The 27,420-nt window shown below is 38.9% G+C and overlaps 1 protein-coding gene across 3 annotated transcripts in view; it reads right to left on the bottom strand.

The window, feature by feature from the left end:
- Positions 1-1,842: 1,842 nt before the first annotated feature.
- Positions 1,843-27,420, bottom strand: part of gpr179 (G protein-coupled receptor 179) — a 170,863-nt gene continuing 145,285 nt past the window's right edge. For 2 of the 3 annotated variants that reach the window (XM_064321447.1, XM_064321450.1), the window contains 3 exons: positions 11,691-11,793; positions 11,291-11,437; positions 1,843-7,702 (listed from right to left, as the gene is read on the bottom strand). In XM_064321447.1, the coding sequence (XP_064177517.1) occupies positions 3,746-7,702; positions 11,291-11,437; positions 11,691-11,793 (4,207 nt within the window). In that variant the 3' untranslated portion in view covers positions 1,843-3,745. The remainder of the gene's footprint in view (positions 7,703-11,290; positions 11,438-11,690; positions 11,794-27,420) is intronic. The other variant, XM_064321448.1, reaches the window with a different exon arrangement.

Below are 27,420 nucleotides of genomic sequence, written 5' to 3'. Positions count from 1 at the left end.
GACTCAGGGGTGATTTGATTGTGGCTTTTAAATTCATAAAGGGAAGAGATTTTTCAGGTTGAGTTCTGTTAGTAGAACGAGGGCACATAAATGGAAATTAGCAAATGGTAAATTCCATACAGACATTATGAAGATTTTTTTTTCATGCAGAGAGTAGTCAATGTGTGGAATAGCCTGCCAGGTCATGTAGTGGAGGCAGAAGCTCTGGGGATTTTCAAGACTACGCTTAAAACAGTGTTAGATACCATCTAGTCTGCAGGTAATCAGCACTAAATTAGTCAGGAAAATGGCAAGCATTGTTGGGCTGAATGGCCTGTTCTCATCATTCCAGTAGTTACCTGAAAAAAAGTTCTATCTTTATTTTTTGAAGCTGCAAAGCATTTTCCAATGACATATCAATCAATTTTTATGGGTGTGGCCATTTTCACAGCTGTAACTCATGAACACTATGTCCATGTCCACTATGTCACTCACCAAATTTGGTATATAAGTGCAGAACTTGATTCTGTGGATACATGAAAATTTTGGTGCCCCCATGCCTAGCACGCTTGCTATAACAAGCAAATAATTTGAAATACCTATAGCTCCTCAACAGTTTGATCAAGTTGAAACTGGTGTTGTACATCTCTGTGCAGTCCTCCAACAGTATGTCCAAACATGGCCGCCATCAACCAATCAGTAGTCAGTTGACAGCCTTACTAATGGCCAATGATCATGAAACTTGGTGGGTATGTTGACCTCCTGACTTAATACTACCATGAAAATCTTTGGTTGTGGTAAATAGAAAATCATATAATTTACATCACTACTACTCCTTTATTGGCTTTTTGCCAAGCGGTGGCATACATAAAAAAAAAACAAAAAAACAAACAAAAAAAAAAACATAAAAATGCCTCTAACTCCTCAATTGGTTGACTACTCAAGTTGAAACTTTGAAGGCTATGTCTTTGTGTCAGTCTCCCAATGGATGGACAATCATAAAGTCATATCTGGAAAAAATATGGCTGCCATCTGCCAATCAGTTTTCAGTGGGCGTGTGAAATTCTTAGCAATGGCTGATCCTTATGAATCTTGTGCGTTTGTTGATAGAAGCTAGGTACATCCAATTTTTTGAAGGACACTGAAAATGTTTGTACCATTCATCCAGTATGGGTCCTTACAGCTTAAAAATGCATAATTACTGCATTCTGCTTGGACCCCTTTAATTACTGTTTGCGGTGATATTTTTAGGCTTGCTTTTACTGTGTGGTAAAATTTTTATTTGACTTCACAGTGTGGTAAAATTTTTATTTGACTTCACAGTGCATCTGAAATATTTTATAGCTTTTAATCATTATCACTACTTGTATTCTTTTTAATATTTATGTGAAGTAATATTTTGATTAACTCTTGGTTATTTAATTCTTTCATCTCCTGTTGTTATTCATATTGTTATTTATTAATTCTTGTTTCTGTCTACTTTGTGAATTGTTATTTTATTCTATCTTGTGAAGACATTGTAACTTTGTTTTGAAAGGTTCTATATAAATAAAGAGTGATTGATTTTTGGTACCCCTTATTTTTTGGCTGCTATAGGCCAATAAATTTTAGGGCATGGCAAATATTTTACATATTGAATCATAACTCATGAATGCAAAACATGTCACGTGTCATCAGATACTCACTTTGAATTGGCCTTCAACATTTCAGAAATAGTGGTTTATAGGGGGCACCACTTATAACTCCATAATGGTTTGACTGTTCATAGTCAAATTGGTATGCTCTGTCTTGGCCTAAGGTTGTACCAAAATCTGCAAGGTCAGGTTGATAGATAGATAGATAGATAGATAGATAGATAAAAAATATGGCTGCCATCAGCCTATGAAATTTCAGCAGCCATTTTACACTCTTGTTTGTGCCATATCCTCTTGAATGTTGGCACCTATGTGCAAGTATTGCCCTCCTCCCAGCCTTTAAAGTTTTGATGACTGACCTACAGGGGATGCTACAGCAACCCTTTTTTACTATTATAACTTGAAATATTGGATTGAGAAAAAAAAAATTGGGTTATCCTGAATACATCTGCATTAACTTTCTGTATCTGTTTTCTGTCTGCCATTTAAAATTTTCTCAAAAACCTATTTTTGCAATCTCCTCCGACCTAGACCATTTATATAGTCACCTCCAGATTTGACAAAAAGGATCTAGGGACTCCCTTGACTTAGATGAAAGATTTTTGGTACTCATTATCATTTAGCTGCTATATGCTAATTGTAGGGTGTGGCACATAAATGACATATTGAGCCATAACTGAATGCAAAGTCAGATACCTATGGAACTTGATATATATCATCAGATAGTAACTTTGAATTAGCATTTCCAAATTTCAGAAATGTAGGGGCACATGGGCACCACGATTGAAAAATGATTATAACTATCACTCTAACAATTAGGGCTATAGCTCTTGAGACACTGCTTTCTGTAACTTATTTATGTCTGCCATTTTGAATTTTCAAACTCCTACACCATTTAACCAATTGTCACAGTGTTTTGGGACTGCTGGCTCAGCGAGGATTGTGTAAAATATTCTGAATCCAACAGCACTAATGGCTAACAGTTGTTTAACATTCAGCAGTCTGAATACTGAACAAATCAGTTAAAACTTATCACTTGTTCAACATATAAAATACATGTATTTTAATTTTATTTGGTCAATATTATTGAATATATTAGTTTTCAATTAAATCAACAAATTTACTGATAGGCAGAGCAATTTACAACTCACAATCAGACTGGAATTAAGAAATTTATTATTTTACAACAAAATACAAGGTCTCTAAAGACGATGTAAAGACGAAGGTCAACTACCTTAAACAATAAATGTTGCACACAGGTTCAGTCACAAAAGAAATGAATGAAGGAAAATATGAAACCACAGCCTGTCCCTCCCAAAATAGTCCTAAGTTCAGAAACCAAAACACAGCTGAATATTCCAAAAAGGCAGGGATGAAAATGTAAAAATAACGTCAAACACTAAACAACAAGAAGCACAAGGACCAGATGCAAGGTTCAGGTTCCTCAGATGGCAACAGTAGATATCACCCCCTGAAAGTCCTTTATGTTTTTCTGTCCTTATTTTGTCCACTGGAACTTAGTAGATGTTTGTAGAAACAGATTTTCTGCAGCAGAGGACCTCGGGTTCTGCAGGGCTGCAAAGGTAAGCTGGTTTTAATTTTACCCATAAAATCAACTTCAGACTCAAGGAACCAGATAAGGTGGGTTAATTTTGTAATCCACTGCTTTAACTCATCATTTAATTCTAAAACCAGGGTTGCAAAGTCCTTCATCATAGAATCAACTGAACCATACAAATGAATCCTGAAATACAACACAGAGAAGTGATTTGCTTTGAAGAAGGTCATTAGCTACAGAAGTCATTTACGATATTTAGCCTTAATCTTCATTTTGTTTCATGTTTTCTCTTACAAATCATAAAATTGACATTTTAGGATGTAGTAAGGGATTGGGCAGGATGAAGAAAGGGGACAGCTTCAAGACGACTTTCAATCAAGGAAAGGGAAACACCTGTTGGCAAAGCAGTCTGGCAGACTGTGGCCCAGTGGTGTACTGCCTTTCAGCAGATTTAGGAACACCATAGTCATTCTGATCATCCCAGTAAACTCCTGATTTCGTAGAGGCAAAGACATGTGTCTTTCAAACACATGGATCAGATTTAATGTATGCTAGAGTGTTCCTAGTTTGTGGCTCATAAGTCAGCAGGGAAGAAAAATGCCTCTGCAGCACTCTCTGCATCATTGTCATCAACTGTGTCTTCACATTCCCAGGGAGGGATGTCTGAATTGCTATCTTCCTTATGAAGCAATGCTGGTTTGACCTCTTGTATCTCCCAGGAGCACACTGCATCATTACAAGACAAAGTCAGACTGGATTTATCTCCATCAATCTTCTGTGAGAGGCTGACTATTGGTTGATTTGAATTCCTTTCTCTCTTTGAGGGTTCAGGAGCCTTGGCACCTGTTTCATCTCCTGTAGTCTTACTTTGTTTATCCATCTCCCTTTGATCGATTTCCCACTGGTTAGTTGTCCCACCTGTCATTTCTCTGTCACTAGACTGTTTTGTAGTTAGTGGAGCCACCGGCTCAGACCTAACTTCCTCGGTTTCCCATGGACAGACATCAGCATTGACTCGCTCTTGTTCTTTTGCCTTTTCCTGCTCTTTTCTTTCCCATGGACAAACTTCAGCATGAGTACTGCGTTCTGCCTCTATCTTTTCAGGTGACTGAGCTTCCCATGGACAAATGTTGGCAAAGATATGTTCCTGTTTCTCCATCTTTTCTTTTGTCTCCTCAGTTTCCCAAGGACAGATATCAGCACGAACATAGTCATGGCTTATGGGCTCCTCCATTTCCTGTATTTCAGCAAAAGCAAGCACAAGTTTATTACTTGTTGCCTCTAATGGCTCATCAGAGGATAACCTGATAGATGCCTGCTTAACAAGACAGGGTTTTATATCCTCTGTGTCCCAAGGACAAATGTTAACCATGTTTGGAAGTGCTTGAGGTTGACACATGTCTGTGTTGATTCTTGATTGCTTTGATATAACACTTTCTTGTCCTTTTGTAGTCTCTGTTTCCTCTAACTCCCAAGGGCAGATGTCTTCATGTCCACTCTTTAGGTGATGTTTTGTTTTCTCTGCTTCATTCACACTCTCTAATGAGGACCTAACAGTACTCTGTTTTTCTTGGCAGAGGTTATTTTCTTCCACATCCCAGGGACAAACCTCTCCTATGGTGCCGTGCTGTTGAATTGATGTCAGTTGGCTTGACTTAGGAATGTCCCAGGGACATACCTCTGCCTTCATACTTGTATCAATTGGCAAAATTTGGTCACCAGACTTTTTAAGGGATGTTAAGAGAGTGTGTTTAGAGGACATCACTTCTTTTTGGCTGCTCTCACTAGGAATGCCTTGTGTTTCCCAAGGGCAGATGCCAGTATGTAGACTCTTCTGCCTTTTTGTTTGCTCCCTTGGTTCCTCCAAATCCCAGGGACAGACATCAGCTATACTGTCCAAACATATTTTTGGTGCAGGTTGAGATGATTCAAGGACTTCTAAGGTGTACTGTTCTGACTTAACACTTGTCTTAGATGGCATTTGCCTATCCAAATGTATTTTGGTAGCAGCTGTAATAGTGGGCTTTAAGTTGCATTCAGCTCTCCACTGGTCCTCCTTGCTTAAAGAATAATCTTGTGTTTCCCAAGGACAGATACTTGCAAGGTCACTGTCTTGGGATATTGGTGGTTTATTGTGTCCTTTGAAATTAGAGGAAAATATATTGGTATGTGAACTCTCCTGTCTTTTTGTCTTATCTTGATCCTCAACATCCCAGCAGCAGACATCTGCCATAACACCCTGTTGTCTTTGTGGCATCTGCTTGCATGGATCAGGAGCATCCCAGGGACAGACATCTGCTACAATGCTCTGTTTTCTTTGTGGTGCCTGCTTACATGGATCAGGCACATCCCAGGGACAGACATCTGCTACAATGCTCTGTTTTCTTTGTGGTGTCTGCTTACATGGATCAGGAACATCCCAGGGACAGACATCTGCTACAATGCTCTGTTGTCTTTGTGGTGTCTGCTTACATGGATCAGGAACATCCCAGGGACAGACATCTGCTACAATGCTCTGTTGTCTTTGTGGTGTCTGCTTACATGGATCAGGAACATCCCAGGGACATACTTCTGTCTTGACAGCATTTTGAAATGGAGGATCTCTTTCCTTTAATTTTTTAGTGGTCATCATTACTGTGGCATGTATGTTTTTATCCTTTTTGTCCTTATTGTCCTGATTGTCCGGAGTTTGTTCTTGCATTTCCCATGGACATATGTCTGCATAAACACTCTGCTGACAGCTTATTGATTTTTTTGGCTCCTCTGATTCCCAGGGACACATATTTGTGCAGTCACTAGCCTGTCTCTTTGTGGTTATCTCTCGGTCCTGCACATCCCAAGGACATATGTTTGCATGTGTACTCCTTTGCCTAAGTATTGCCACTATATCTTTAATCCCTACTGAGGCAGATCTTACAGTGTCCTTCTTGACAGAGGAGACATTGCTTTCTTTCACACTACAGGGATAGATGTCTGGTATGCTGCTCTGCTGTCTCTGTGTTTTGTGTTGGAATGGCTTAGGACATACCTCTGTATTGACGCTCATTTGAGCAGGTGCATTCTGATCATGACTATTTTTAGAAGTATGAGCTACTGCAAAATGTGGGCTTTTTATTTTCTCGGATTCTAGTTTCTCCTGCGGACAGATGCAACTACCCCCAGGCAGACTCTTCTGTTTTTTTGTGTCTGCCTCCTGGGACTCATTGGAGGACACTCTAATTGCAGCCTGCTTAACAAGACAGGGTTTAGTTCCCTCCACTTCCCAGCGGCTATCATTTTTAACACTTCTTTGCTGTGGAGGTGATTTACTTGGAATTACAATGGGGGCTTTCTCTTTATTGTCACTCATCACTGGAACAGTCTTAATCTTGGGGACTGTCTTCAATGACTTAGGGGAGACCTCCTTATGATCTGAAGCATTTTTGTTCTTATTCTTTTCACTGGCTTTCCCAAACCTCACTAAGCCTTTTACAGAGAGGCTAAAGCTACAAGGGGGGCCATAACAGGATGAGACCCGATGATCTTTCTGTCTTATGTGGGCTGTGAGGGGAGAACCTGGTGCACTGGAGGACACAGGAATCTTAGGCTTAGATTCAGAGTCAGAGTCCGATTCCTCATTCCCAGTTCTGGGTGGAGCTTTTTTACTCTCATTCATCTGCATTTCCTTTCTTGACAGAGTAGCATTATCTCTTGGAGGATCATGTGGAAAAGTGTTCCAAGGAGAAATTAGACTTTGCTGGCTGCTAGGTGATTGTACCTTTTCTGCAGTGCCTTGGTAACTGTCTTGAGACAGAGCATAAGTTACATGCTTCTGACTCTTGTTTTCAGGGAGGTGACATTCTTTATCAAATGAACCAGAGAGAAGGGCATTTGTAGTTTGTGTCCTGATTGTGGCATTATATTCTGAATGATCTCTTTCCCATAGGTTTTCTCTGCTATGTTCTGAGTTGTATTCAAGACTGCTCGTCTTGTTGGGATGCAGAGAAGTGGACATGTTATTTTTTGTCATTACACTCAGTGACTTTTGTAACTTGTTTGGCTCCAGTTGTAGTTTTTTGTCAGATGAAAGGTTGTGTGCACTGGCTGATTTGTACACCAGTGGTACATTATCCATAGACTCTGTGTCAGAGTTCACAGAAGCCTTATTTGACAGGCTCTTTCTCACTAAGGGGTCCTTAGTGTCTCTAGAGTAGAACTGATGATCTCTGACATAGTCATGAGTGCTCTGTGATTTGTGAATTGAGAGCCCATGATGCTTTGATTCTTCCTTGAACCTGATGCTACTGGACTCCAAAACCTTATTCTTATTGAATGACCCTGAGTAACTACCTCTTCCCACAACCAGTGATCTCTCCTTGTTCTCACAGCTGCACTGGCGACTCATAGATTCTGGGATCTGTGTTATGCGCTTCATGATTGAAAGTCCTATAGTCCTGCGAGAAATACGTTTCTTTTGCAAATGAGGATTGTTGGTAGTCATCTTTTTGGTCTTGTGTATCTCCAATTGAGAATACAGTTTCTTCAGCTCATCCTGGGGCGGGGATATAGAAGGACAAACAGGGTAACAAGAGAGTGAGGCAATGAAAGAATCAGAAGAGGATCACAGGGTAGAGGGTCAGAGCAAGACAGGAAGTACATGAAGGAAAAAACAGTGAAAGTCAAAGAGAAGTGAGGGAAGAAGGGGATGGAGTGAGGGAGGAAGGAGATGGAGAAAGCACAAGTATTACAAGAATATATTTAGATGTGCATTGGGTTACTTTAATGAAAAACAAAACACACCATTTGTATTTCTAGTTTTAAATTCCAAATTATTAGTAATAAACTTAAATTACACAGTAAATATTACAATAGTAATGGGAAGTTAGATACATTATATCTATATATTTACTAGTCCATAGGTGCATTTTAGAGTTCCTTAGATTTTCATGTATCTTTTCTTTATTCAGATTGCCATACAGTTTTCATGTGAGCATGTGATGTGTTTTTTGTCAATCGCTTGGAGGGCCTTGCTGCTGACTGGCTGTCTTATCAACACCCAATAGACAACAGTGGTGATGTTTTTTTCCCAGGAAGCATTTCACGCAGCCCCTGAAGTTTGTATGTTTACTACTGCATCAGGTTTAATTAAAGAAAAAAAGATGAAAAGAATGGCAATACACCACTTGGGGGTGATGGACACTATTGCATTCGATAAATATCATTGCAGTATATCGCCCAGCCCCATTACTGTTGAATTATAAACATTATCTATCATGAACATAGAGTCCATTCAGGATGTACAGTACAGGCCAAAAGTATTAGACCACCTATGGTTAAAAAAAAAAAAAAACTAGGTTGAGAAGAATTCAGTTAACCCCTTTGCACAAGCCGGCATGCCCAGATTGCTAAACTCAGACATGCATTGCTCCTGCAACCAAACTATGAGTGAAATCAACAAACTCTGTGTTTTAGCTTTATTAGTAAGTGATACACTACAGCAGTGCTACAAATGGAGTTATAAGTTCCACCATTGTCGTGAAGATCGTCCATTAAAAAGGAACCCCTTCCCTGTAATCTCTTCTGCAACTCTACCCCACCAGTATGACACACCGAACAACAGCATCCACCTGGAAGTTCATAAAAATATTCTTTCACCACCAAAATTTTGTATACCGTCACAGCAACAAGAGAAAATCCAGCAATAGCCCGAAGGTATACTAATACAGTGGTGAAAACGCTGTTCACTGAGGAGCGAAATAAACAAGGAATTTTACACCATGCCATTCTACTATCAATATCTGCTACTAAATATGGAATAAATATACAATCATTGGTTTTACACATAAAACTGTCCCTTTCAAAATTCAGTGGTCATTTGTTGTCTTGAACAATCCATTTGAGAAATAAACATACAAATATAAAGCCTGGGGGAGGGATTTACATGGCCATGTGTAAACTCCCCTCCACCCTTCATTTTTACACAATTGTGACGCCTTTCAGTTTGTTCTGATTTGCTTGATAACTATTTTATCATGTACAAGCTTTCCAATGGTATATGGAATGATGAATTTGAAGTTTGTTACAAAGTGAGAGCCCAGTTTATCTGCGTGAATGGTTCCTTCAGCACAGCATTGTGCATTCAATCGTAACATAACACAGTAATATACAAGCACTCATTGAGGCATAATTGTTTTTACATTCAGTAGAGTACAGAAACACATAAATATGTAATCATTTACATTTGTAAGTGTGTGTACCACAGTGTGTCAGAATGTTTTGTGTTATTTTTCAATGTGATATTAATGTTTCATCTTAAACCATCATTTGGTGAAGTATACTATTATGTTATGATTTACAGCAATGCACAATTTTGCTTTCAATATCTTTCGATTAAAGGTGTAAACATAAAGCTGTGATTTCATCCAGATATGATACTGGTCTAAAGACGCCAATATATGCCAATATAGGTTAATATACAATTTGGCTTATATTTTACAAGATAGTAAACTTTGCCAATGCAGTTTATATGGGGCAGAGCACTTGTGGTGCAATAAATCTGGTCCATTATAGGCAGGGAATTTCACTTTCAATATCTAATGGATAATGGTGTTTTCAATCTAAAGCTGGGATTTTACGTTTTCCAGATATAATACTGATCTACTGAGCTATTTACTTTTATGCTAATAGAGGTAGGCCTACATTTCTACTTGTTTTTCAAAATAGTCAAAGTATACACACAAGGAAGAGGAAAATGTGGTTAAGCTAGTAGCTCTGCCCAACAAGAGATCCTATTAGAGGCTAAAAGCCCATGAGAACACTATTACACAAAAAAAAAATGTTGGGTCGTGGTTGCATGCAATATCATTAAGTAAACATAAATTGTTGTATTTATTAAAAAGATTTGTGGCACTTACTTAATAAAATTATGGAGAGTGGTTGCACGCAATTAAGAATAGGCTATGTGACGTCTTAACTTAATAATTTTCACAATCGACTCAATAATATTGCATGCAAACACTGTCCAACTTTTTTGGGGTTTTTTTTAGTGTAGATACGACATAGTGAAAAGCTACACTCAGTTTACTAGTTTAGGTAACAAGCTACACGATTTTAATGTCTGGTCTGAGTAATTGAAGGGACGAATTTACTGAATTGATAGTTTGGTAGATTGTACTGAATTTGCATGTCAATGACTCCCTGGTCTGATGTCGAACAGCAGGTACCATCAACAAGCTAGCTAATGCTAAATTCGGTCAAAATGGTAAAAGCAAAACTGTCTAAAGTTTAGTTGTATTTTACTCCAAAAGATTCACACAAAGACATTCTTTAGGCACTGTGCCATTTTAAAATGATCATTTCAGAGTGGGCATCATCAAAATTTAAATGATACCCATCGCTAGTCATGAAATAACAGAAATATGAATGAGTTTCCCACAAAGATTATACAGCTGTAATAGCAATAGTATACATTTTTTGGCAATTATTAGTTAGCAAGCACGCTAGCTTCTATACAAACCAAAGATGGCACAATTTTTAAAACGTGCAATTCTTTATATCAATTTTGCATGTGTATCCGAATATTGTGCCAGCAACTGGCTATTTTTAAGACCCAATCTCGTTATTGGCTGATGTACTAAATGTCCAATGGGGAGAATTATTGATTGTGATACTGGTGCATCTGGGATGATGTATTTGGCATGAAAAAGAAGAAGGAAAAAAACATAAAATCACCATTCTGTCTGTCTACATGAGGTCAGAAGGGACAGAAGTTAATCTTAAGGGCTGAGAGTCAGTGTTCACTGTGGTTATTTCTGTAGGAAACCCTGAAAGGTGCCAAACTCTCGGTGCTGTATAGCTATGGGGCATGCTGCCCCACCAAGCCATAACACCAAGCCAAAACAATATTTAAGTGTGCCTGGGTTAGTTATTTCCTTGTAAGACATATATTTAAGTGTGTCTGGGTCTGTTGTTTCTTGGCCAGTTGAGACACAGAAATGAAACCCCTGCAAATGGGCTAGCCGTGCTATGTCGTGTGTAGATGAGAGTGTGTAGAAAGTACTTAAGTTCCTGAAGCCAGGATCTGGCCCTATGAGAGAAAACCTTTGTATTAGAATGGCTCCAAGGGGGCAAGAGAGTTTACCCGAATGTCATCGGGGTCAAGGCTATGTTCGCTCCAGGCTGAAGTAAAGCTGCTGTTGAGGTATGAGCCAGAGCACCGCAGATCCACTTCATCCTCATACACCTCTGCTGCTATCTCCTCCCGTAGTGGCTGTGATACATGCAAAAACTGCAACATAAACCGATAATTTTGACACAAACTAGACACAAACGCACACGGACACGCACACACGTGACACATAGCTTTTTTTGGCTTTCTGGGGAGCCTTCATTCCTGTTTATTGTCATAACAAATGGCATGATCTCTAATGCAGCAGAATATACTAAATGTTTCACAGTGACTTGGATTTCCAACAAAACAGACACATGGTAAAAAAAAGGACAATAGAAGAGTCCAGTGAAAATGGTTGACTGATGGGTACCTTAGGAATGAAGAGCAGGCCAAGTGTCACTGTGACAGTGACATGTGTATGGGTAAAGAACAGCAGCAGCATCCAGTCTGGGTGTAGAGAGGGCATGGCAAAACTGTGGAAGATATAAAAAGATAAGCTCTCAAAGAGGAATCAGAAGTACAGAGGAAAAGTCTTTGAGCACCCTTTATTTACTTGATCAAAGTAAGGAGACGGGAAATAAATAAATATTTTAATACCATTCCCTGATTCTGAGGAATAGATGAGAATTGTCATCACCCACTTTTGGATTATATTCTCTTATTTTATTAAGTATAGGGATATAGATAATTTTATGCTAAACCCCTATAGTTTTTTTTTTCATCTGCAAATAATGTCCCAATTTCCCCATGAAGAGCATACATGTAAACTGAAAACACACTTATTTAGGTTGGCTTTTAATTTGTACATTAGCTTTTATTATGAATTTTATGTTTTATTTATTTTCTCAAATCTTACCATTCTCCTTTTTTTGCATATTGCCTCTTACAATAAGCCAAAAGTATCTGGACATCCCTTAGTCTGGGGCTGTTATTCATGGTTTTGGCTAGGCCCCTTAGTTCCAGTGAATGCAAATCTTAATCTTAGCATACAATCACATTCTAGACGATTCTGTACTTCCCCAACAGTTTAGGGAAGGCCCCTTCCCGTTTCAGCATGACAACGCCCCCGGGAACACAGCAAGGTCCATATAGAAATGGTTTTGTTAAGAACAAAGTGGAAGAACTCGACAGGCCCTGACCTCAAACCCATCCAACAGATTTGGAATCAACTGGAAAGCCAATTGCAAACTTGACCTAATCGTCCAATCAGTGCTCAACCTCACTAATGCTCTTCTGGCTAAATGGAAACAAATCCCTATAGCAATGCTCCAACATGTAGGATAAAGCCTTTCCAGAAGAGTGGAGGGTGTTATAGCAGTAAAGGGTCGACCAACTCCATAATAACCCTGTGTGCAAGCCCCCTAGTGAATAGCATGCCCATGTGCCCAGATCGCTCAACTCAGACATTCATTTCTCCTGCAACCAAATTATGAGTAGAAACAACAAACTCTGTATTTTAGCTTTATTAGTACACAATACACTACACCAGTGCTAAATACTGAGTTTCTAAGTGCCACTTAACAAGCACACCCTCCCTGCAGTCTCATCTGCAACTATAACCCCCAAGCATAACACACTGGACAATAGCATCCATCTGGTAGTTCATAAAAATATTCTTTCATCACCAAAAAATTCTATTCCATCATAGCAACAAAATAAAGCCAACAATAGCCTGAAGGTATGCCAGTGGTGAAAAATGCTGCTAACTGAGTAGCAAAATAATTTTGTGTAATTACACCATGTCATTTTACCGTCAATATCTGCAACTAAGTATGGAGTAAATGTACAGTGTTACCATTGGTTTTACACATAAAGATATCCTTTTCAAGATTCAGTGGTAATTTATTGTTGCCAAGATAATTGCATTTGTGGCACTTATCTTGGCGATAACATCTAAGTTAGTGCTGTAAATGGTATCACTATCATGCTTCATTTGAGCCATTTTCCAAGTTTCTGTGATGCTCACATATATATATATGTTATATATATATAAGTTATAAGCCTTAAATACAACATCCAGAAATGGGCAAGGATTGGCAAGATTCAGCATCTGCGTGAAAGGGGTTAAGGTGGATCTTGGATTTTTCAGTTTGAATGTAGTGCATTTTCTTAATCAAACAATGAACAGATACTGTATATTCAAAGTGTCACTGTTATCAGGCAGTTATTTTGTGGACATGGTTAGGTCACACAAGAAAGATTCCATTGGTTGACTTCTCCAGGCAGCTGTGTTGTTGGCCATGTAAAGGAGCAAAACTCTGAAACACTGGTTTCTGTTTTATAGATTTTGGCTCAGCATGTGACCTGTGACATTTCCAGTAACATTGCAAAAAATTAAATATGAAATTATACACTTAAATGGACAATAATTTTGAGATATTGGAACATTTCACAGTATATGGGCAAATATACAAATTACTGCCACTTTAAGATACTGCTGTATACATACATGTATACAGCTGTGAAATATATTTCCCTCTGATTTTAAGATGGCTCGTGTTACCCCACTTCTCAAAAAACCCACCTCAGACCCCTCTGATGTAATGAATTATTGACCCGTATCGCTTCTACCCTTTCTGTCCAAAACCCTTGAACGAGCAGTTCTTAAACAACTAACCTCTTTTCTGCATCAGAACAACCTGCTAGACCCCCACCAGTCTGGCTTCCGATCTGGGCACTCAACAGAGACTGCGCTCCTAGCTGTGATGGAGGCACTTGCCACTGCAAGAGCCTCACGCCTCTCCTCTGTCCTGATCCTTCTTGACCTGTCTGCAGCTTTCGACACGGTCAACCATAAAATACTCCTCTCCACCGTGGCTGGGATGGGCATCGCCGGGACTGCCCTGTCTTGGTTCGCTTCCTATCTTGCAGATAGGTCCTACCAGGTCACCTGGAAGGGGTCTGCTTCTGCTTCTCATCCCCTTGTTACGGAAGTGCCTCAGGGATCTGTACTGGGTCCTCTGCTGTTCTCCATATACACCAGATCTCTTGGTTCAGTTATTAATTCACATGGCTTCTCCTACCATTGTTATGCAGATGACACACAACTCTTCTTCTCTTTCCCCCCCTCAGCCACACAGGTCAATGATAAGATATCTTCCTGCCTGGCTGACATCTCCACCTGGATGGCCAGCCACCATCTGAAGCTCAACCTCAACAAAACTGAGCTGCTCTTCTTCCCGTGCAAGACCTCCTTACTTTGTGAGCTCTCAATCACGGTTGATGGCACCACAGTGACTGCCTCTCACTCTGCCAAGAGCTTGGGGGTGGTCCTGGATGACCAACTGGACCTCAAGGAGCACATCAAGGCAACATCACGATCCTGCAGATTCCTTCTGTACAACATCAGACGGATTCGACCATACCTGACGACGCACTCCACCCAGCTGCTCGTCCAGGCTACAGTGACCTCTCGCCTTGATTACTGCAACTCTCTCCTTGCAAGCCTGCCAGCTTGTGCCATACAGCCACTACAGATGATTCAGAATGCCGCTGCCCGACTCATCTACAACCTTCCCAAATTCTCTCACGTCACACCTCTGCTGCGATAACTCCACTGGCTACCGGTTGCTGCCAGGATCCGATTCAAAGCCCTGACCCTTGCCTACACTGCTGCCAACAGGACAGCCCCCATCTACTTGCAGGACATGACTCGATTCTATGTTCCTGCTCGATCACTCCGCTCTGCGGCAGCAGGGCGCCTTGTAACCCCTCCCATCCGCCCAAAGGGATCACAGAGCTTCTCCACCCTAGCTCCCCAGTGGTGGAACGAACTCCCCGTCCCTCTCCGAACCTCCCCCTCACTACCCATCTTCCGCCGTGGCCTGAAGACTCATCTCTTCAGACTGTACCTAGACTAACCACCACCACGCTGTATATTTCACTCTAAATCCCTCGCCCCCCCCTTTTTCATGACACTTGTTACATGTTGCCCCATCCCAGCACTTTTTTGGTAATTTGTATTTGTCCTAATACTGTAGCTTATTCTTCTGCCTAGTTGGCTTTGCAGAGGTTAGGTCTGAATAGTGTTCACTGTGTGAACTAAACTGTGTTCTTGGCTAGAAATAGCTGTACAAAATAAGTATTGTACCTTACTGAACCTATGTTTAGCAGTTGTCTATGACCATGAAATGCACTTTTTGTACGTCGCTTTGGATAAAAGCGTCTGTCAAATAAATGTAATGTAATATTTATTGTTATATTTTCACTCGCACCTACCTCATTTTCATTATAGTAGCTGCAGATGGCGAAGCAATGAATGACTTTGATGTAAACATCACATACGCTTTTAGTGTAGTACATGATTATTTGAGCTTATTGAAATTATTTGAGCGGGAGCACCAATTGAATTGACTTTCCGACAGAGGGTAATAGGGGGGCAGATGACTGGCCAAAGGTTGCAGCCATTGAAGGAAACGTCACCTCTGTGGCAGCTGTGCAGACAACACAAAGTTTTTTTTAAAGCTAGAACAGCTGGAGCATGCAGCTCATAGAGCTGAGAAATGGGTGTGGATGTAGAATTGTGGAACATTGGGGAAAGACAAATTCTTGTTTTGCATAACACCTTAGTGGGAACTATGATTCACTTGTATCACTCACTTGGTCATGATGGATTATGACAAATGCAACAGAGGAGATGGCACAAACACGATGGAATCCTAAATAAAATGTAAATATTTATGATTAGTTTGAGCGGGCAAACTAAAGAACAAACTAAAAAAGTAAGCAGTTTTTCTGCATTTAAGGAAAAGACTGGTTGACGCAACTACTGAGAGCCGGATCGACTAATTCAGATTCACTTTACAAGGAGGACTCCTAGTGATTTGTGTATTGGTAGTGGTGAATTACACGTAATGGGTGACTGTTTAGTTGAATATTGCAGACTTTTCTCCTAGTGCACAGGATCACAGAACTGAACCTGACCCAGCTGAAGACAAAGAGGAAACTTGCCTGGTTGATCTTGGGGACCAGGTCCTGGTGTAAACACCGCAGAAGATATGTGATTCCATCAGGTGTGGACCACACACTGTTCTGCTTATGACCCCATTGGCTGTTCACAAGTGACCGAAATTCCAGAGTGGATCCACACTACCCAGTAATAATAATAATAAAAGGAAACAGCCTATTCAGCAAAATGCATGTTTTTTATGATAAAGCCCAAGAAAGCAACTCAAATGACTCAAAAACTCTTAAGTTCTATTCATTTTGATGCACTGAATCCAACATATGGATTCATTTTAAAGAACTGAACTTCCCAACACTATGGGAATTCTGTAAATTGTCCTGGGGTTTTAAGTCCACTTCATTTACGGAAAATTTAACCTAAAGGATAGGTAACCACATAATAGCATCCCCCAAAGATATAAGACCAATTCTTTTTAGTCTAGTGGTTTTTCATTAAATTACGCTGAAATTGTTAGTATGGCATCAAATTTAACAAATTGACCACTCCTGACGGAAACACCCGGAATCACACTGGAAAATTACTTCTGTGATGCATGATGTAACGGGGAACACAAACAGCTCTACTATTATACAGTACCTTCAGGTTGAAAAGATGACCAAAATGGGCAGTATTGAAATATTTTATCCTGAATCAAAGGACTTCAACTGATGAGTCTGTAGAAGACATAATCGCTAATCCTGATACCACAATTCTGATTAAGCCAGAGTTGGAGGATGCTTCCCAAAGCCAACAAATAGATTTTGAATAGAACTTTTTGCGAAATTTTTAGCTATCTTTCCCAGATTCATACAAGAAGAAGACAGATACCAATTGTGTGCATCCCTGTATGTCCAGTACAAGGATATTAGACTATATGGGTGGCTTGCTAACAGTGTTAACTATCAGTGGCTGCAGATGTATGGCACTAGCTCAGCTCCTAACATAGTATCTACTCTAATCCACCTCTATTGAGTGAATTTAGTCTAGCATCATATGTCAATTTAACCCTGTTTCCATTAGTGTTGTTGCAATACGTTCAACATGTGCATCAAGTTGTCGTAATATAGGCACATTCTTTAATGGAGAAAGGGCTAGCTGTAGCTACATTGACAGTATATCACTTCTCACTCTATCACATCATGAAATATGATGTAGGTGATCATTCCGAAGATTATCTGCAGTGCAAAAAGAGTAAGCAATTTGATATTTTAGAGCTTATTTCTTTCCTTTATTTCAATAAAATTATGTTTTTATTCTTGTGAATCATAAAATAAACTTTTTATATAAATAAACATTAGCAGCCATACCACCACACACTCTGCTCCTGCTGACTGGCTGAAGCTAAGCAAGTGTGGGCTTGGTTAGTACTTGGGTGGGAGACCACCAGGGAATACTGAGTTGCTGCTGGTGTTGGTGGGCCAGCAGGGGGCAATCTTCCCTCTGGTCAAATAAACCCCAGTGCAGTGACAGGGACACTGTGCTGTAAGAGATGCAGTCTTTCGAATGAGACGTTAAACCGAGGTCCTGGCTCACTGTGGTCATTAAAGATCCCATGACACTATTCGCAAAGAGTTGGGGGTTCCCCGGTGTCCTGGCTAAAATCCCAGATCTAGCTCTCGCAAAAATTTGCCACCTAATCATCCCCTGATTTAATTGGCTAAAAAAAATGTTCTCTCCCTCCAGTGGAGCTGCTCAGTGGCCAACAATAGAGGATTGTGGTTGTACTGGGCAGCTCCCAGGGGTAAATGTGTATGAGTGTGAAGCAGGGCGTTGCTGCAAAAGAGCATCCGTGCTCAGCGAACCTACCCTGGGTAAATAAAAGTTAAATAAAAACACCGTTTGGCTGGTATATAAATTTTTTATAATATCTGGTGCTTACCCTTTAACAACTTTTCATCCAATGTACTCAACAACTATACTCAATATTAGGCAAGTGAGATGATTCTGACACAGCCATTCATTCTAATGTACATAACTATGTTACATTTAGGGTTGCCACATGCCTTGTTTTCAACCGGAATGTCCAGTTTCCAAATTATAGTCTCCAGTTCCCAAGTCAAAGTCCAAATCACCTTACCTCAAGTCCAAATCGAGTCCGAAGTCTCCAGCACTCAAGTCCAACACTAAGTCCAAGTCAGCCAATCAATAGTCCAAGTCCCGTTCCAAGTTTTGTCTGTGGTACTAATATTAATGTCCTAAAATGACTAACAGAAAAAAAAAATCATATTTTGCAAATATTTTTACAAGCACAGAGGGACATTGAATCCTTATTTTATTAATAGGCAACATGAATAGTCCATTATATGGTAACTATTATGCAAAAATTGATTGTCCCCCACCCTCCAGTTGGACTATGGATCAGTCTCTGGCAGCTCATTTGCTCATTCGTTAGTCACACTGTGTAGTATTATGTGTCTGCAACAAGGTGGTGGGGAACCCTTTAGAAATGAATACAGCACTCCCTCTTGTATGCTATTGCTGATGGCCTCAGCACTTTTCAAGCCAATCAAAACAGCTCTCTGACATCTATTATATAAATACATGTATCCATGTAAACATTACACTCCGTGCAACAATGAGCCAGTAGGAATGATACATTGTAGCATTTGACTTCAGTGATATTAGGGTGTCAGTGTGAGCTGTACAGTCAAAACACAATTCACCTTAGAAGAAAGAGTGTGGTTCTCATTTAGAATCCATCAACACTGCAGAGGATCTTTCCATGAGTTAAATATAACATGGTGTGGTGTAAATACAGTTATACAAATACTATATTCGCTAGTTGTTAACAAAGCACATTATGATTAGGGCCAACTGTGTGTCTTTACCTTGTGACCTGCTGGGATTTAAACTTGTATTTCAATTATAATCCTTCATAGGCACTCCAGCAGAACAGTGAACAAGTGAGTAACCATACAATTGAGTTTCTAACTGAGACACTTAAAAAATAATTTGTTGATCTAATATGGGGAGAGTCAGGGAGGAAAGTGAACAAATAACAAAGTGAATAAAGGAAGTTTAAATGCTAAGAAATCTAAATCTCTGAGCCAGTGCTGTTCACTCCTGGTTCTGGAGAGCCGCAGGGTCTGCTGACTTATGTTGTTACTCAGCACCTGAAGCACTTGATTATACAGTTAACTCAGGTAACCTGGTTTCTTATTTTTGAATGAATTTTTATTACTCATTATTCATTTATTGAGCTCCTTTTTTTTTTAGCTCTAACTGTCAATAAGTTCAAGTGCAAAAAAAAACTCTAAGTCTGAGTCAAGTTCGATGTCACAGATGGTCAAGTCCAAGTCTCAGGTCACATTTATTATAAGTCCTGGAATCAAGTACTACAAGTTTGGATGCACTAGTCTGCCCGTTCTTAAATGGAAATAAAAAATATTATTTATTCACCGCTTGCAACATAGTTTTTATTGATATTCTTGCAAGAACGACAGCAATGATCAATGAGTAAGATGAGTTAAAGTTAATGATAATACTGATAGAGTGATAGTTGAAAACTTGGCATCTTAACCTGAGAGTAGTCTTCCTTAGGGAATGAATGAGATGCAATATATATCCCCTACAGACAAATTGAAACCAAAACAATGTCAAAAGAAAAGTCTATGAATACCAACCAAATAACAAAGAGTAATGCAATATAATAAAATAAAGCACAATTAAACTCAAATTTTAAATTCAATTAATTAATTATATTATACATGGCTCCAACATTTCCAAACTAAATAAATGTTGCACCCCAACCCAAAAAATGCTATTCAAGATGTAACAGTGTTGCAGATAGGATATTCGGAGGATAAAAACAATTTTTATTCGCATATTTTATTTTAGCTATTGGTTTTTTGCATAAACTGTTATAAACTGTTGCTATGGTTAGTCCTAGCACAAGTGCAACCTCACTCTGATACTAGAACTGTTTTAAACTCATATCAAGTGAGGAAATAAAGCATTAATTAATGTAATTAATATCTGAATTATATGCTACAAGATTGGATATTCGATATATATTGTGGTACAAAATTTTGCAACCCCAAAACGTGATGTGCATCATGCTTCTGAAAAATGGACTGAGATGTCAGCTAAATCTTATGTTTTCAATTATGCAACCAAAATGGGAATAGTTTTACCCCAGATAATGTCATTCTTACAAATTATGTTCGTAACTGTAGAGGAACACTTGAGATAAAAGAATCCTTGCTTTTTCACCCCTGTCATTGAGATGTTTCACAAAACGTTTAGAGACAGCCTGTGTTTCAACACCGCAAACAGGAACAAAATACTCAAACGCGTACGAGCCACTCATACATGACACAGACTGTCCTGGATGAAACACAATTTTTCTTCCCTCTTTCATTTTTTGATAAAATAACAAGCTGATTCTGGACACTTGTGACTTGTGACTGAACTGATGCTGGTTGGCTAAACCTGGGGGTGTTAAAGGCTTACTATGGAGGATTTTCACCTTGAAAATATTATGAAACAACCATGCTCAGTCATTGCTATGATGCACTGCCAATCTGTGATGCCTTGGTGGCTACCCTAACACTAATCAAGTTCAGCGTTCAGTAACATTAAGTAGCTGCCATAAGTAGCTAACTAAATCCAGTTATGTTTGACAATGTTAGCAAGATGGCCAGGATGGCCCAAGAATTAGCTGTGGGTTTGATATTTTACAAAGTAACAACTAGAGCAAACTGATACCCACTGGTGGTATGGTAGCAGTGACTAAAGTAGGTCTGTTCCATCATCACTTAGCTAATGCTAGCTACCCCGTAACTTCACTGCAATCTGAGGAAGTGGGAGTTTTGCTATTGGATATGTCAGTCAAGCATTTTATCATGACTGCCTGACTGGTATGAATGCAGCTATTGCTGTATTTCTGAAAATGCTATTCCAACAGACTGCAATACAATTTTATAAAGCTACAGACATAGTTAGGCAGAGCAAAATATGCATAATAAGCATACTATTATACATAATAAGCATAATATAATAACACACAATGTACAATGTGGCTACCATAGCCATTTCAGGTTTGTATGTGTGCTATTCAGACTTGTACTACCTCAAAAGGAATGGTGCAATGTGATAACCTGTGTAGGAAAAAAACTTTTTTTTTGAGTGAGCTAAAAAACTGTTCCGGAAGAAATTTTCTAGTATAAGGATTTATTTTATCTGCAATAAAAAAGGAATCTGTCCTTGAAAAGTCTGTATGGTTCTGTATTCTAGTGGGAACTGGATGCTAGGTGACCAAAAAACATGATGTCCCTATCTGTGTAAATGTAACAGCTCTTGCTGGGTTATGATTAGAAAGCTGACTTACAGGAAGTGTTATATAAGCAACTATATGAAATATCATATTAATCTTATGGTAACTTGATAAATTTACTTTTTGCTTTAGGGGATTAAAGGACCTCTATGTCCGCATGGTCAATCTTGGTATGGATTCCCTGATCCTAATTTATGATTGCCTAATAAATGTAATCTTTGCACATGGTGATTAAACAAATCTCATAGGCAGGAAAAAGTAGTTTTTTGTCTCTGAAAACTATATAAACTCATGTATTGGATTTATATTTTTGAAGACTGTACTCGTACCTCTTCCAGACCAGTCATTTAATTAAATTATTTAAAAAATACTGTTTGTCATCTTTATCTTCAACACCATTTTTGTTAAAAAAATTCCTACACTTTCTTGGATTTATGCTCAATACTTTTTGCTATATATTCCAGTATCCTATTGGCCTTTTTTTTACCGCAAAAGCACACTGCTTAGAAACTGAAAGACTTTGATCAACTATTACTCCCAAGTCTTTTTCAGACTGAGCACATTCCAATTTTGTTTCTCCCATAAAATAATCCTGCGTTATGTTTTTATTTCCCACATGCATAACTTCACATTTGGCTATATTGAATTTCATTTACCAGGTATCTGCCCACTACTGGATTTTGTTTAAATCTTTTTAAATGACTTTAGTAGATTCCAAACTATTAGCTGGGCCTCCTAGTTTTGTATCATCTGCAAATTTGACTAATATACTTTCTATGTCCCTGTCGAGATAATTGCTATAAATAAGGAAGAGCAATGGGCACAGCACCGATCCTTGTGGGACTCCACTTCCTGCAGTTCTCTGCTCAGATAATATGCTTCCTACTACTCTTTGTGTTCTACCCTGTAGCCTGTTCTGAATCCTGTTCTGAATCCCATCTAAAATACCTCTTGCTCTCATGTGGTACCTTATCAAATGATTTTTGGAAATCTAAGTATATAGTATCATAAGTCTTGAATAGTCAAAACTCTTGGTAGCTTCTTCAAAGAATACCAGAAGGTTTGCCAGGCATGACCGTCCCTTGCAAAAACCATGCTGGCTATCCCTTAGGATGTTGTCATTTTCAAGAAACACTTATAACTTATTTCTAATGATACATTTCAATATTTTACAGTTGATGAAAGTTAAACTGATAGGCCTGTAGTTTCCTGGATTAGTACGGTCCCCTTTGTTATATATTATGTCAGATATGTCGCCTTTAGATTATGGCCTTAGAGAGGGGAACAGTGAATTGTATACAATATCATATTGTTTGTAAGAATGTGGCCTGCCCTGCCCTACACAAGCATCAAAGCAAATGTGATTTGGGTAATTGAAAATCCACTGATACCCTAGTCAAGGCTGGCAATCTATGGGTCTCACCTCCTGAAGAGTTTGTCTCAGAAGAGACATACCAGAAGACTCAAGCACCATATCGGGGGTCAGAGATCCTGCATGGCTACATGCCTAACATTTACCTTTAAGTTTGAATGCATTAGTTAGGTAGGCCAGTTCTTGTCATAAATGAGTCTAACCCCCCTTCCCTTCTCTCCGACACCTTAACTTGGCATCACCCACTCAGGGCAAAAATCCTCAAGGTATTTAAGATGGCCACAGGAAAAAGTTGTGCTGTGTTGCAGTTGGTTTCGGAGCCTTTGAGAAGAAGAGTTTTTCTATTTTTACTTTTGGTGATGGTATCTTGGTTGTGTGTTTTTAGCTTGTTTCCTTTCATCCTGTGGTGCTCAAACTGGAAGTGGGTGATACACTTTGGCAAGGTCTGGCTTATCCTTCTCTCTTTTTATTTTCTGGTATTTCCAAATCAATTGTTTAATGTTTTGTATAATGTCTTCTGTTTTGTCATTTAGAAGTAGTGAGCATGCATTCAATAAATAATGAATGATTTCAATTCATTAATCTAACCAACTGCTTCATATTGAATTCAGTTATTTAATCTTAAACCTGATATAGAGCTTGTTTTTACTTGTTGGTTGATTCCACCAGTTCACTGCAGACTGACCTATCAATGAATTCAGTGATCGCACTGCGGCACAGCCGCATTTTAAACATAATTATTAAATTAAGTCCCAAAAAACATATTTTATATGTAGGTTAAGTGAGGGGGGTTCTGGCATGCAATATCAATATGTTCAGTATTCAGAGTGCTGAACATTTTAACAAAGCATTGACTGTTGGAACCGCATATTATTAATTAATCCTCACTTGTCCCACAATTGGTATTATATTACTTTGTTTCTGGTCTTTCTCCAGTTTCTAAAGACTGTCTAAAAATATCTGTCAGTTGTTTAAAGATGATCTCACCAAACTCTTTGAGTACTCTTGGGTATACGCCATCAGGGCCTGGTGCCCTATTTGTCTTTAGTTTATGTAATTTATCCAGTACTTTATCATCTATTTCTGTAACTGCTAAAACAGAATATGCCTTCCAGTCTATTGGTAACCTCTTCTCAAATAAAACTTTCAACAAAATAATTATAAGACATCAGTAATATCTTTACCCATATAAATCCATGCTCCTTTTTCATTCCTGATGCACCTGACATCCTCCTTCACTTTCCTTTCCCTACTACAGTATTTAATTAAATGTTTAAGATTACTTTTTTTGCATCTTAGGGAATTTGACTTTCAAAGAGCCAGTCTGGTTGTCGTAGTTGTTTCTTAACTTTAGCATGCATATTACAATATTCAGCCTAATTACTCTCAGTGCTGTCGTTTTTACAGTGCCTTCGGAAAGTATTCGGACCTTTTCACTTTCTCCATATTTTATTATAAAATGGATTAAATTCATTTTTATTCTCATCAATCTACACACAATACCCCATAATGACAAAGTGAAAACAGCCTTTTAGAGATTTTAGCAAATTTATTAAAAATAAGAAAACTGAAATATCACATTTATATAAGTATTCAGACACTTTGCTATTGCACCCAAAATTGAGCTCAGGTACATCCTACTTCCATTGATCATATTTGAGATGTTTCGACAACTTGATTGTAGTCCACCTGTGGTAAATTCAATGAATTAGACATGATTTGGACATGATTTGGATATAGACACCTGTCTATATAAGGTCCCACAGTTGTCAGTGCATGTCAGAGCAAAAACTAAGCCATGAAGTCGAAGAAATTGTGCATAGACAGGATTGTGTCCATCATTCTTAAATGGAAGAAGTTTGGAACCACCAGGACTCTTCCTAGAGCTGGTTGCCTGCCCAAACTGAGCAATCTGGGGAGAAAGGCCTTGGTCAGAGAGGTGACCAAGAACTCGATAGCCACTCTGACAGAACTCCAGATTTCCTCTGTGGAGATGAGAGAACCTTCCAATAGGACAATAATCTCTGCAGCACTCCACCAATCAGGCTTTTACGGTAGAATGGCCAGTAAAAGGCATATGACAGCCCGCTTGGAGTTTGCAAAAAGGCACCCAAAGTACTCTCAGACTATGATAAACAAGATTCTCTGGTCTGATGAAACCAAGATTAAACTCTTTGGCCATAATGCCAAGCGTCATGTCTGGAGGAAACCAGGCACCACTCATCACCTGGTCAATACCATCCCTACAGTGAAGCATGATGGTGGCAGCATCATGCTGTGGGGATGTTTTTCAGCAGCAGGAACTGGAAGACTAGTCAGGATTGAGGGAAAGATGAACGGAGCAAAGTATAGAGAGATCCTTCATGAAAATCTGGGCCAGATTGCTCAGGACCTTAATGGAATTTAATCCATTTTATAATAAGGCTGTAACGTAACAAAATGTGGAAAAGGTGAAGGGGTTTGAATACTTTCCGAAGGCACTGTATATACCTATATGTATTCCCCCTCAGACTCTCCTGTATGACTTTGTTCATCCACTGGGGAGACTGCTTCTTAAACTTACTTTTCCTTACTTTTGGAATAAATTTACATCGTGCCTCAAGGATAACCCTTTTGAACCTGCCCCACTTTTCATTCACAGTCCTGCAGTCAAGTATACAAAGAGTTCTGCAGTCAAGCATAAATCTCCTGCATACAAAGAGTCCTCTCCTTTTCACTACTTAGAAGAGGTTGGCCGATATGAATTTTTCCAGGTCGATAACGATTCAGGTATTTCAGGGAACCAGAAAATCGATATGCTGATATCAGCCGATGTAAATAGTGGTATATAGTTAATGTATTTTGCTGATATATACATAAAACTGTCTAAAGTGTGGGTGCTTTTTATTTGGAATTCATTAATATGAATGAGTTTCACACAAAGATTATACACATGCAAAAGTAATAGTTTCAATTTTTTAGCTAGCAAGCAAGCCAGTGTAATGAGTAAGAGATCTGTCCAAGGGGGATTTAAACCCAGGCTAGTGACTCGTCCGAAGGCCCATTGGCAAATGCGCTACCCAGTGAGCTACTAGTGTAGTGTAAAATATTTTTTATTTATTTTTTAACGTGCACACTTCCATATATGTCCATTTTGTGTGTGTTTCCAACATATTTATTGGTTGATGTCCCTAAATGTCCAATGGGGAGACTCTTTGCGGGCCTGGAGAATTTGTGATGATGTAATCGGCAGGAAAAAGAAGACGGAAAAAATTCTAAATCCCCTAATTTTGGGGCTTTATTTTGTGGACATGTGAAATTGTGAATTCTGTCTGTTGACATGAGGTCAGAAGGTCCAGAAATTTATGTATTATGGGCTGAGAGTCTTTGGTCATTGTGGTTATTTCTGTAGGGAACACGGAAAACTCTCGGTGCTGTACAGGTATGGGACATGCCGCCCACCAAGGCATAACTTGGAAGGATGGCATAGCTGCCATCCCAAAAGCGTATTGTGACAATTTATTTGTAAAATGTACTATATTGATTGATTTATTGATTTACAAGAATGATCAAAACAATTACAATCTAGAGGAGAGCACTCAGTAGAGTGCAGATCTTCACCTGGCGTGTCTGTCCGTTTGGAAGCAGTTGTTGATCACTTGCAGCCCCTAGCGGCCGGTTAGGAGGAGTGAGGAGTTAGCACTCAATCTATTTCAATGCACAATGATGGAAATTAATTCAAATAAAATACTTGTCATTGACCGATTTGCAAAATATTCGAGAATTCAAGTCCTGGCCTGCTGTCAGCATGCACAACAAATATTAGGCTGATCGGCCCTGTAGTCTGCGAGATTAGCTGCACAAACACACACATGCACAAACACACACACACACACAAACACACGCGACCAAACGCATGATCCCCTCCAGGCTCCCGCTGGCGGAGATAATTACAAACAAAATGAGATAGTTCTCAATTTGAAAATATTTTGGGAGTAGCTGTTGATCAAACTTAGGGGGATTTAGACGTTCTGCATTGGCAGTATAAAAATGTTTTCTGTGATATGGAGCATACTAACTGAACAAGTATAAATCAAATAAGACTACATTGATATTTTTAAAAGCTGCTATCCACCAAGTATTGTTTATGGGTTAATCTATGGGTCTCCCACTATCTACAAAAAATAATCTATAATAATAATCTAAGTTATAAATTGGTGTGAAATGTAAAATTGAGGTGTTTACATTCATAAAACAGATTCACAATGTGAACTATGATAAATTAAAAATTATAACATTCAGGTTGAGTACTGCCTGTAGAACAAAGAAGCAAAGGTGGAAACAAGCAAAAGGTAAATTCTGTTTTAGTATCAGGAAATATTCACTATCTCTCTATGTTTCAATGGTTGACCTATTTTTCTCAAGAGGGGCACTTGCACAACAAACAAATAATTAAGGCTAACCTGGGTCTGGTAATGAAAAAATATTTCTGCTTATGGTTCCACATCAATAATGCCTTAAGTTCATTA

The sequence above is a fragment of the Anguilla rostrata genome, chromosome 2 (genome assembly GCF_018555375.3).
Source record: "Anguilla rostrata isolate EN2019 chromosome 2, ASM1855537v3, whole genome shotgun sequence".
Lineage (NCBI taxonomy): Eukaryota > Metazoa > Chordata > Actinopteri > Anguilliformes > Anguillidae > Anguilla > Anguilla rostrata.
Note: the sequence above shows the minus strand (reverse complement) of the source record. Positions and strands in the feature narration are given on the sequence as shown.